The sequence below is a fragment of the Musca domestica genome, unplaced genomic scaffold (genome assembly GCF_030504385.1).
Source record: "Musca domestica strain aabys unplaced genomic scaffold, Musca_domestica.polishedcontigs.V.1.1 11, whole genome shotgun sequence".
In the NCBI taxonomy this organism is placed as follows: domain Eukaryota; kingdom Metazoa; phylum Arthropoda; class Insecta; order Diptera; family Muscidae; genus Musca; species Musca domestica.
Window position 1 is genome coordinate 16,120,008 of NW_026712133.1, and position 12,742 is coordinate 16,132,749.

Genomic DNA, 12,742 nt, shown 5'->3' on the forward strand with positions numbered 1-12,742 from the left:
AAAAGAAAATATATTTTTTATAAATGTTTTTTTTTTCTTTGCAATTTATTTTCTTATATCGAAATAAAAACAAACAATTATTTATATGCACAGACTATTACTTTTTCTTTCCGCCGCTACCACCACTTTGCATTCTCTCCAGCTCAGCTTTAAGTTCTAATAAATCTTTGTCGGGTACATAGCGTCTTTCTTCGCATTCATCGGTGTGTTCCTGAACTGTTAATTCAACACCTTCAGGTAATGCCGCCTGTGCAAGACGTAGAAATGCTGGATACGCCGGGACATCAACATCTTGCAATTGAATGTTACGTTCATAGATTTTAAGGCGATATTCTGAATCGGTGACCATTGAGTTGGGTTTTAATCTTTGTACGGTCATATTTTGTGGAGGAAGCGCATAACTACAACGAAGTAAAAAATAGCCCATTGAATTCTATATGATAATTTGGTTGTAAATCAAAATACGTAAAATTTAAGTAGATATTTATGTCAATTTTTTTTTAAAACATGGCAAAATATTTGCCAACCACCGGCAAATACATTCCTTTCATTAAATCTCTGAGTGATTGAGGAAATTTTCTATTAGAAGGGTAACAACTTTTTTGTTAAAGTCTCCACAGGTTGTCTCTAAATGGGAATTCCCACTGTGTGGGGAGCTGTCAAATACTAGCTGTATAACTGCCCAATGCATTTCAATAGGATAGGCGAATGGGAGAGCATAGGGATCAACATCGGAACTCCTTTTCCGACGTGGTGCCAACGATTCTTCTGACCAGGTGGCATAACTTGCCCCTACTGTGCATAAGTATAATTCGTAAAATAACTACATATTCACTTCTTCTTTCGTTTATCCCTGCTAAAACTATTTTTCCTTTTTCTATTTCTTCCCTCATACCCTTCACTCTAAGGATGAACACAATGGACATGAAGGCCTGTGAGTGGAGTAGTTTTCATGCATGGCAAATATAAAGTATTAGACATAATTTTCTTACTCTCCGCAACGATTTTCCACTTAGGGACCTATCCCACACTCATTGGTGTTGCACTACCCACATTTTTTGGCACTCGACTTCAGTGGAGGACTTATTAAGTCTTCGATAGCTATATTCAGTTTGGTGATTCGTTTCTCATTCTTACCGCTGGACTACCCAATATGTTGTAGGAATCTCAACATTTAGTTCACTAATAAATCCTGCTGCCTTCCTGAACGTCAGGTTAAGCTTTCGTAGAATAATGTTTTACTGTGCCTTTGCCAATCTTAACTTTGAAGCTCAGATTATTATCTCTATAGAGTTCAGACCATAATCTCCAATATTTATGATTGGTGTACGGAATCACTGTTTCGTCTATTAAGGATTAAGCCGATGTCAAATTCCATATTTCCAATAAGATTTAGTAAGTTCAATGAGTAGCTCTCAACATCTTCAAAAGCGTCAATGAACTACAATAGAGTATCTCAATACATCTTCTTTTTTATGCATAGGATTTTCTCATAGAGTACCCGTTGAAAATATATATAACCTAGTATAGGAATTACAGAGGGCCCAAATCACAACATCAATGCTTATTCAGTCCCTGGTGGCCTTTACTCAAAAATGGGGCCATAGGCTATGTTATTAATTGGAATAAACATTATTTCCAATAAATTTTGCCAAAAAAAGATGATTCCTCTTACCAATCGGCTACATCAATGTCCAAATATTCGGCAACATTATGCAGGTAACGTTGATAGTTTTCCAAAATTGGATAATCGTAGCCCTTGATTTGGACATTCAGATTAGGATACTGGGGATATTGTGGTTTGAGGGACTAAAAATAAAAATCACTAAAATAAATCCTTTCTATTGTTTTCCGCAAAAAAACATACGTCCAAATAATCCGGCTCGTACACATCTGTGGCGAGGACACACGAAGTTGTCGCCACTTTTCTCGACACTTGCACATTTGTTTGCTTCAAAACTTGGCCAATGAGAGGATGGAGCTTAAATAATTTAATAAAATTCGAGTTTTTTATTAATGAATTTGTTTTATTTTATTTACAATTTTATACCTTCCGCAACATCTTGTTTTTTTGGTTATATCACAAACAGACAACGAAGCTGAATGGTTTACTTAACGGCGCGAGATATTTTCCGCAAATCAAATTAGAAAACGCTCCAAACCATGCCAACAGCTGAGACAAAAGAGAATGGTCAACAATGAACCCATTATTTTGTTTACGAATGAATGTGATGCATAATGCCGGATAGAACTTTGTTTACGAATGAACAAATGACGAATGCGACAACAAAGCCGAATGAATTTCCTGTCGACGGTTTGCAAAGTACTGTAAATAGCCGGTATCGCGCCACGATTTTCATTGTTTGCGTTTATAAACAATGTATCTAATATATATGGACAGAAGAGAATATATGAGAAATCGTGTGTTTACTTGTTTTGCATCTGTCAAATAAACAGAAATAAAAAACTAATCAAAATACACAAGGGTACTGTGAACCTAATTGATTTGACTCTCCGGAAATTATATAAAATATGAAATTATATAAAATACTGAAATTATATTAAAGCAAATACGACAAAAACAAAAGTCAATTAGTCTTAAATCAGAGTTGTCTTTTACGACCGTGTATTTACTGTTGCGCTTTTTTCGTCATTGTCATTATGAAATCATTTTTTGACATTATGAAAACATGAAAAACAATTAAATATTGCTGAAAAACAAAAGAAGATTAAAATGGAACAGTGTTTGGCTTGCTTGTTTGGGATACCATAGTATTTTGTTGTTGCAAAATCGTCAGGCAAAATCCCATTATTGTCGTTTTTATAAAAACAACGTTTGTTTATGAGTGGAGAACGATGGAAATGTTTACCAGGGGGTAAGGCAGGGAATACCTAGGTTTCGGAAAAAGCCACCAATCCTCATCAGTTCCCTTGTTTCTTGTCTGGGATATTCTCCCCAGAAGTTATTTAATAAAATAACTTCTATGACAAAAAACATTTTTTACCCAAGTGACGAGATCGTAAGCTCAATAGAAGAGGAACAAAAGAATTACATAAAACTAAAATTCTTTTGGAAAATCTTCTAAATCTTACAACCGCACTTATAAACATTTACATCTTTCTCCACTTGTTATGCTTTCGTTCAACCTGAACGAAGTAACATAACCATGTATGTTTACTTTACTTCGTTCAGGTTGAACGAAAGCATAACAAGTGGAGAAAGATGTAAATGTTTATAAGTGCGGTTGTAAGATTTAGAAGATTTTCCAAAAGAATTTTAGTTTTATGTAATTCTTTTGTTCCTCTTCTATTGAGCTTACGATCTCGTCACTTGGGTAAAAAATGTTTTTTGTCATAGAAGTTATTTTATTAAATAACTTCTGGGGAGAATATCCCAGACAAGAAACAAGGGAACTGATGAGGATTGGTGGCTCTTTCCGAAACCTAGGTATTCCCTGCCTTACCCCCTGGTAAACATTACCATCGTTCTCCACTCATAAACAAACGTTGTTTTTATAAAAACAACAATAGTGGGATTTTGCCTGACGATTTTGCAACAACAAAATACTATGGTATCCCAAACAAGCAAGCCAAACACTGTTCTATTAATAGACACAGGCACGGTCGACGAAGGGGTTTTTGTTGTAACAGACAAAACAAACTTACATGGTTATGTTACTTCGTTCAGGTTGAACGAAAGCATAACAAGTGGAGAAAGATGTAAATGTTTATAAGTGCGGTTGTAAGATATAGAAGATTTTCCAAAAGAATTTTAGTTTTATGTAATTCTTTTGTTTCTCTTCTATTGAGCTTACGATCTCGTCACTTGGGTAAAAAATGTTTTTTGTCATAGAAGTTATTTTATTAAATAACTTCTGGGGAGAATATCCCAGACAAGAAACAAGAGAACTTATGAGGATTGGTGGCTCTTTCCGAAACCTAGGTATTCCCTGCCTTACCCCCTGGTAAACATTACCATCGTTCTCCACTCATAAACAAACGTTGTTTTTATAAAAACAACAATAATGGGATTTTGCCTGACGATTTTGCAACAACGAAGATTAAAATGTTTGCAATTGTTTTCAAAATTATTACCAAAATGTTTATTCATAAATTTTATGTGGATACAAAAATAGGCTTAACTCTAATTTAGTAAAAACCCTTATTTTTTTTAATTTTCTTCCAGTGGTAGGTATTTTTACCCTGATTCCTGGAAACAATTTTTTTCTTGGGGGACGGACCCGGGACCAGGCTTTTGACCTGAAAAATGTATTACCACAAATTGTAGCTTAAAAATGACCCTTATCATGTGACAAATTGTTGGATAGGTATTAATAAGCTTTCAAACAATACCTATGATGTCTATATCGGGTAAATGGATCCGGGTTCAGTCCGGGTCTTGAACCCGGACTTTCGGGTCTGGGGTCCCGGGTCCGTCCCCCAAGAAAAAAATAGTTTCCCGCAATTTTTATCATTCACCTTTGAACTTGGCTTTTGCAATTATATATGACAATTTTTCTTGTTGATCATGACATTCTTTACCATTATTATTTTTATTTTTTTTTTTTTGTATATAATTCTTGTGTTATTTTTGAAAACTCCATTCATATATAAAAGCACAAATATCAGTCAGCTCCATTGAACATTGAATGGGAAGGTAGTGCTCATGACAAATTCGATATCGACATTTTGTATTTTAAATCCTATTTTTTATATACACAGGGTATACTTTTTCAATACATAAACTCTCGTCTGTGCAGTGTTCTGATAATAGAAAAAAGCGGAAGGATAAAACAAATTGACTTTCAAATCAGATATAAGCTAAGTATTACCACTCACGAAATAAAGGTGACAGTACATAAACAGCTTGAAGTCTTCGCAAGGAATATTTTGTGACATATCATAAAGAGATGCCATAATAATAATTTGACATTAATGTACCTAGCCATGATGCCCAGCTGCTTATGTACCCTCACATTAAGTACTAATTGAAAAAAAAAAAAAAACGATAGTTTGCGGACCATTTCCATACAGTTAACAATTATTGCTCTGTTCCATAACCTGCAAAAATCTACTAGTTTTGCAATTTTTTTCGATATCATGAAGAGAAAATCGGTTATCGTAGTAAAAACTTTTACATTCTTGTAGGTTTGGAACAGAGCACTTACATATTCAGAGGAATGTTTCATATCATTCCTTTAAATTAAAAATTGAAATTAAACATTTTAGAAATTACATTTCTGCATTTTGAATAATAATCCAAGCTCCCAACATGTACATATGGCTCAATAAGAAAGGTTGCTCAACTTCACAGAAACTAGAAAAATGCAACTCTGTAACGGAGTCTTATAGTGTTTAGTTAGTCAGTTAGTTTTGTTTATTTTTAATTTTTTTTAATTCTTAAATTGGGGAAAACCCGCGAAACTAGAATGGAATTTTGGGGTTATTCCACAACATTGAATCTAAAATAGTAGGGCAATACAGTTTATCCTAAAATTGGGCAATGTGTTGCCCATCAACGTCGAAAATTTATTTTGCAACCGAATTATTGCATTTTTTATTTAAAACAACACACTCGGCAACCCTACTTCGCAGTTAATGCTAACGGGTATGCGATTACTTTTCAACACTGCCCAATCTGACAACAGAACATTTCTAAAGCAGCGCAGTAGCAGAGTGTCAGAAAGGAAAAAAGTAATATGTACGTCGTGATAGAAAAATAGTTTTTCCGATTGAAAATATTTATTTGATTCATGAATTTACCAAATAAATCAAGTAAATTGAGTTGTGGACGACGTTATTAAACACGTATATCGAATTATACACGACCGGCAAATAGGAAACGGTAAAAAATGATGACAACAAAACAAATAAAAACCTTTCTGTATTGGGTGACGTTGCTGGAAATATGGGGAATCGTTTCATGTATATCGGATCCAGGAATAACAAAATTCACACTGTCACCCGTGAGTTAAGTAACCATAGAAATTTCGTCCTTAGTACTAATCATATTTTCATTGCTTAGAATGCTCCAACCGAACGGGAAATGAGACCTCTATTGGCCAACACTAAAATCTATGCAAAATGTAAGTGGTTTTGTAAGCGACAGCTTGGTTGAAGGATGTGGGTGGAAGACAGTAGAAACCCCCCGGAATAATTATTTTTCTTATAATTTCATTGTAGTGGAGTGTGAAGCCAATACTGAAACTGAATTTGATATCATCATTAGTACATCGTTAGTGGAGCGACAATGTTGGTTCGATGCCCCCGATGTATGCCACGCATCATATAATTTAAATATATTTGTAATTAATTCCATTATTTTTACATAGGTTCAAAAAGCTTACGATATACTGGAAAGTCAACAAAGAGCCCAAAATCAAAGTGCCCAAGTGGTGCATAAATACCAGATAGACGGTACATGTCCACATCATCTAATTGTTTTGGAAATACCCAACACCGAGATCCAAGGGGCTGTTGCTAATGCATTAACTTCTGATAAGACGACCGTCAAGCCAGGCGACACAACATCACAATTGACGGCTAAATCTCCTGCTGATACCATGAAGAATGCCAAACATCCATTGTCGGTAAGTTTAGAAAATTAGTGGGTGCGGGCGTGTGTGTATTCATGTTTTGCAGTAAATTTCATGAATCACAGAAGTAATTACAGTCGAAACTTTTATATCGTTTATCTGATTATTTCAAAGGTAATACTAGAATGGCAATGACATGAACTTCTAGGGCCAATTTGCAAATATTTGTAAAAATCTTTTCATTTATAAAAAATGCCTATGAATTGTTATGTTCACCAAATTTAGAGACACTAAAATTTCTTATTGGGATTGTACTTGAAAAATGCCATATGTTTCTTTTGTTTCCTGATTAAAAAATCACCGTATAAAACAACATAGAATTCTTTTTGTTCGTCATAACCTTGTTCAACTGTGTTAAACCAATGTATTGTTTAGGTTCCACCTTTCACAAGCAAAGACTTCTTATCTTTAGGTTGTTTTATAAAACTCTTATCACTTAAAATACTTACAATTTTTTACCCATTTTTTTCTACGCAAAACATTTTGTTTCCGATATCAATGTTTCCAGTAGTATATCAGAAAAAAAATAGTTTCTCAAATGAATTAATTAGTACCCAGTATGTTTTTTTGCCGGGGGACAAATTTGCCACACGCCATGTTTCAATCATTATTTATATATGAGGCGGGGTGATTTTTATACGTTTATAATTGCTCATTTCTAGAACCTGCAAGAATTAAAAAAATTCTACTCCAACCGATTTTTCCTTTATCAAAAAACACAAAACCTGTAGATTTTTGCAGGTTCTGGGGAAGGATCTCCTTTTAACGTATGTATCGTTTTCACATGCGGTAAGAGAAAATCTTCAATATCAGCTTATACAGACTTTTGCTAATGTCCCCGTTTTTACGGGGACAATGAAACCGAAATCGGTCGAAGATGTATGGGAGCTATATCTAAATCTGATCCGATTATCACCAATTTCAGTTGGGTTCGTCCTTGGGCCAAACAAATATTAATTGCAAAATTTCATCTCAATCGGATAATAAATGCGACCTGCATTTTGTTCACAAGAATACATAGACGGACGGACGGACGGTCTGACTTGCATAAATGACTCAGAAAGTGATTCTATGAATATCCTCAGAAGTAACTGTGGGTCTATCTCGCTTCCTTCTCCCTGTTACAAACAAATGCACAAAGACATAATACCGTTACCACTATGTGGTGTAGGGTATAAAAAATGCTGCCGTTTTCATAATCGCAAAGATCTTTGCTAGAAAAACACTGGACATTCTACCCAACTGGAAAGAGTAGGTCATTCCTAGTTGCGGACAGAAGACTCCGGCCCACGTGCTTTCTTCCATCTTTGATCCGTCTGTATATATCGGCAGACTGATTAGAAATAGGTTGGCTCTGCTTAATTCAAATTCTGTCAAACCTCGTGGTGGGAGGTATGTAATCCCTGTTCTGTTCATGAGAGTTGAAGTTGAATTATTATTATTATAGTCTAAATTGTTTATTATTATAACATAAAAAATAAAATTTTCTTGTTTCGAAATAAAAAAATCAATGATTTCCTTAGCCAACCAATCGACCATTGTACACCGTTTCACATGATGGCATCTACGAACTGACCATTACTGTTGAAACAAAAACACCAGAGGCCGCTGAGTTTTCAGCCATGGTTACGGTGGAAATGTTGGGACCCTATGGTTATATATCGGCTACCGATTTTCCATTCTTACCGGTAAGTTTATATAATTTTTATCACCTCAAACAAAGAAATTAAAAATATATTCTTCCATGTAGTTCTATGGTATAATGTGCATTGTATATGTAATATTTGGCGTCATTTGGTTGGGTGTCTCCTTTATGCAATGGCGTGATTTGTTGCGTATACAATTCTGGATAGGCGGTGTAATTTTACTGGGCATGTTGGAGAAGGCATTTTTCTATGCAGAATATCATTCAGTGAATACTAGTGGTGTTTCAGTGCCTGGAGCTGAATTAACAGCTGAATTTGTATCGTGTGCCAAAAGAACTTTGGCTCGCATGCTGGTTATAATAATGAGCTTGGGTTTTGGTATTGTAAAGTAAGTAAAATTGGGACAAAAAATGCCAAATTATGAACTATACATATGTTTTTTTTCTCTCGATTATAGACCTCGTCTGGGTCCATTGTTACATCGTGTGGTAGGTGTGGGTTTGTTGTATTTCCTGTTGGCTTGTGTTGAAAGTTATCTACGTGTTATGCGCAACAAACCGGACATACAAAATGAATTACTGGTAGCCAGCATTCCATTGGCAGTTTTAGATACCGGTATCTGTTGGTGGATCTTTACATCTTTGGTTCAAACCACACGTACATTGCGTTTGAGAAGGTTCGTACAACGCGGTTTTCTTTCATTATAAACTAATAATTTTTATTCCTTAATTTCAGAAATATGGTTAAGTTGTCACTGTATAGACATTTCACAAATACATTAATATTTTCGGTAATTGCTTCCGTCATATTTATGTTGTATGCTTTACGTTTACGTAAAGCAGAAAATTGCACGCCGGTAAGTATTCTATTATATAAAGCTATTTATTAACAGTATAATAACAAATATTTATTGTTTATTTAGGGCTGGCGTAATATCTGGATTGATACAGCATTTTGGCACATCCTTTTCTCAGTTTTGTTGTTGGTTATAATGATTTTGTGGCGTCCCACAAATAATAACCAACGTTATGCATTTACACCACTGCTTGATAATCCAGAGGATGAGGATGATGAAGGTGAGTCGACACGTTGTCTACTATGTGAAATTAAAATCAACATGAACCATGGAAAAGGGACATTGATCACGTTAAACAAAATAACGGTGACTGATAGGTGTATGAAATTCTATTTTTATCGAACTTGAAGAATTTATCAATGCGACGTGACTGCACATATCCCCAAACGACGGCCACACTGAACTGCGTGAACGTAATATCATCAAAGCCGCCCCCGCTCGCTATATACCTCGAATATACCCGAAACAAGAGCAAAATTCCCAGCAGATGCAGCGTGACAAGTAAATGAGCGCGATGTTCTCTGTCGTTCAAAACCTACTAATCCCGGGATCAGTGAATATGGTGGATAAAACTCCCCCACCCGGGCGTGTCAGGAAGGAAATCATTTATGATTTAGAGAGGAAGGCCCAACATTATTAGAGAGAGATCCTAGCAGACAGGTCTGAATCCCATTCATACTTTTGGAATGACAGATGCCATCAACAATTACAGTATGAATGCGTCCTAGGATGATGCGTCGGCAGTTGTGTCGTCTCAATTCGTGTCCAAATTGATGAAGACGTGCGAAACGTCTGCCCGACGTGTTATACAGGGCCGTCCAATGTGCAACACCTCTTTAATTGCAGTGCCAAACATACTCCACTCAGATTAGCAGAATTCGAACAAAACATGTGAAGTTGTTACAACAACAACATAAAGAAACAAACAGAACGAGTTAATAACTCCTTTATTTAGTTCTTTAATTGGATTTTTTATATCATATTTCATTTATCATTTGATACGCCCAAAACGTGCCTCATCGAAATAACGGTTTTAGACCCTAGATCTCTTTGGACCAAATCCGTATAAGGACATTTGGAGTCGATCTAGCGATGTCCTTCCATCCGTCTGTCTGGCTGGCTGACATGTGCGCACGATAACTCTCGAAGGGAGTATCCGAAATGATCCAAACTTGGTACATTGTAATATTGCCAAACTTAGATCAATTTCGGAGATGGGCAATATCGGTCCACTTCTTCTGGTACCTCCCACACAAAATGTCAAAGAAAATAATTTTCTGCACATAAAGTGAAAGGATAGGAACTTTGTGAATCCTAATATTTTCATCAGTGCTAGGTCAGGTGCGAAAATGGACAATATCGATCCACAAAGGGCCAAAATGTTGAATACCAACGAAGCTCATAAAACACGAAATTAACATCCGATTCCATTGAGGCTTGGCACATCTCAATATTTCCATCAACACAAGATCTGTTATAAATATGCTAGAAATCGGACCATTCCTGCTGGTACCTCCCCCACAAAGGGTCGCAGTTTTGAATAACCAAAACGATCAAAAAATCCGAAATAAGCATCTGATTTTCTTCAAATTTCACACATCACAATATTTTTATTAATCCAAGATCTGGTGTGAAAATATAAAAATAAAAACATATCGGCGCTCTCCTTCCGGTACCTCCCCCACAAAGGGTCAAAATTTTGAAAACCCATGAAGCTCATAAAACACGAAATTAACATTCGATTTCAATATTTCCATCAACACAAGTTCTGTTATAAAGATGGTAGAGATCGGACCATTTCCTCTGGTATGATTTATGATTTCGCATAAAATCGGATATAAATGTTCGATTTTCTTGTAATTTTGTCCATGCCAATATTTTTGCCTGTATTAGATGAAGTATGAAAATGGAATATCTCAGCTTGCATGCATATTTTAAGATATTCTAAAAATTATCACATACAAATCTCATATAAGGTGAAGAAAGTAGTCGTAATTGTCCAAACCTGGCACGTCGTAATATTTATATCATATTTATTTAGGTCCAATACGAAATGTACAATATTGGCCCATTCCATTGGAGCCTGTTCCATTGAGGGTCAACAATTTGAACAATCATACCGGAAGTCAAATTATATTTAAATAATCGAACATTGGCTGAGGGTATACATCTGTTGGCAAAACCGATTAATCCTTTATAACTTTTTTTTAATCGGATCATAGTTTTTTATTTTTGATTTTAATCTAATTAAAATAAATATTTTCCTTTTACCATTTCAGAAGAGGATCAGTTTGTGGCAGATGTTTATGGTGTTAAAATGCGCGGTACCAACAGTAACGGAGCCAAGACACCGCCATCTAAGACCACAACAAATGAAGAAGATGATCTACGTTGGGTAGAGGAAAACATACCCGAATCAATGGCTGATGTCACATTACCCGCACTCGATTCCGACGAAGAAATTATCAATACGAAATTCGAAGTGTCGAAAATGCAATAGATCGACAGCAAAAACTCATAATAATAACAAACAAGAGACAAAGATAAATATATATATACATAAAATAAGCTATGAGTATAAAAAATATTAATTATTATTTTTTTTTTTTTTTTTTGTTAAAAAATGAAATATTTATATGACTGTAATTGCTAGTTTAGCAAGAAGTTTTTTTTAATTTAATTTTTGCCTTAGTTTTATGACTTTCAAAATATGAAATCTGTAGAAGAAAACGTATGCGTTTAGCAGCACACATTTCATAGTATACACTAACTAATAATAACAACAAAGCCAAGTATTTCTTTTTCACACTTTCTCACCTGCATTAGAAATGAAAATAAGACTAATATTCTTTAAAAACAAAGCTAGTTTTCTTTATATTAATACATAAATTGCTGGTCAATCAAAATACTTAACAGAAAACAATCACTGCAACACCCTTAAAACATTTAGTAACGACAATTCATTCACTACACCGCAACGACCTGTAATCATTTGCATCCGCATATGCTTTGTATTTCTTAATTGTTCCTAAAAAAAAAGTAAAAATCACTGAAAATAAATCTTTTTTTTTTTAAGTACCAAACTCAAACAAAAAATATATGTAAAATATTTGTAAAACATATAGAGATTTGATTGTCATTAATTGTTTTTGTATGGAAATCCTCTTACTTCCTTCTTTTTCAAAAAAACAAAACTCCAATTCCTCATTCTTGCTCTTAACTTAGTTTAGGTTTAACATACAATACCTATATATATTTGTAGATATACATAAAATATGAAAAATGCTTTCGTATTAATACTTTTTATCACATCTCCATATAAAATGCTTTGTAAATATTTATGAAAATATTAAAAGAAATTATATAAATTAATAATAAGTTTATCTAAAAAAAATCAAATATCTCTTAGGTGTGTAAAAATGCAAATTAATTCATTGAAAGAACTTCTTTTACTCTAGTTTTTTTTTTGTTTTTTTTTTTTTAATTCCACTGGACTGCAATGAGGAAAAAATGAAAAAAAAAACAAAATTCCAATAGTAGAAGTTGTAATAGAATACAATACAAACAAAGAAAACAAAATGTTTAAAATTATTTTATTTTATATAAAAAAGGAAAATAAATATAATTTTATATAAACAGTACAA

The 12,742-nt window shown here is 34.3% G+C and overlaps 2 protein-coding genes across 2 annotated transcripts; one reads left to right on the forward strand and one right to left on the reverse strand.

Annotated features, from left to right (window-relative positions):
- Positions 1 to 9: 9 nt before the first annotated feature.
- LOC101887967 (large ribosomal subunit protein mL48) lies at positions 10 to 2,196 on the reverse strand. Its single transcript, XM_005184735.4, has 4 exons — positions 2,051 to 2,196; positions 1,868 to 1,981; positions 1,676 to 1,809; positions 10 to 401 (listed from the first exon to the last, which is right to left on the reverse strand). Exons 1-4 carry the CDS (start codon positions 2,060 to 2,062, stop codon positions 98 to 100), a joined length of 564 nt encoding a protein of 187 aa, XP_005184792.2. The 5' UTR covers positions 2,063 to 2,196; the 3' UTR covers positions 10 to 97.
- Positions 2,197 to 5,650: 3,454 nt separating this feature from the next.
- LOC101888137 (transmembrane protein 87A) lies at positions 5,651 to 12,742 on the forward strand. The gene is made up of 10 exons (XM_005184736.4): positions 5,651 to 5,966; positions 6,026 to 6,086; positions 6,184 to 6,272; positions 6,333 to 6,590; positions 8,120 to 8,284; positions 8,347 to 8,630; positions 8,700 to 8,918; positions 8,978 to 9,098; positions 9,165 to 9,318; positions 11,378 to 12,742. The coding sequence occupies exons 1-10, from the start codon at positions 5,853 to 5,855 to the stop codon at positions 11,596 to 11,598; spliced, it is 1,686 nt and encodes a 561-aa protein (XP_005184793.2). The 5' UTR covers positions 5,651 to 5,852; the 3' UTR covers positions 11,599 to 12,742.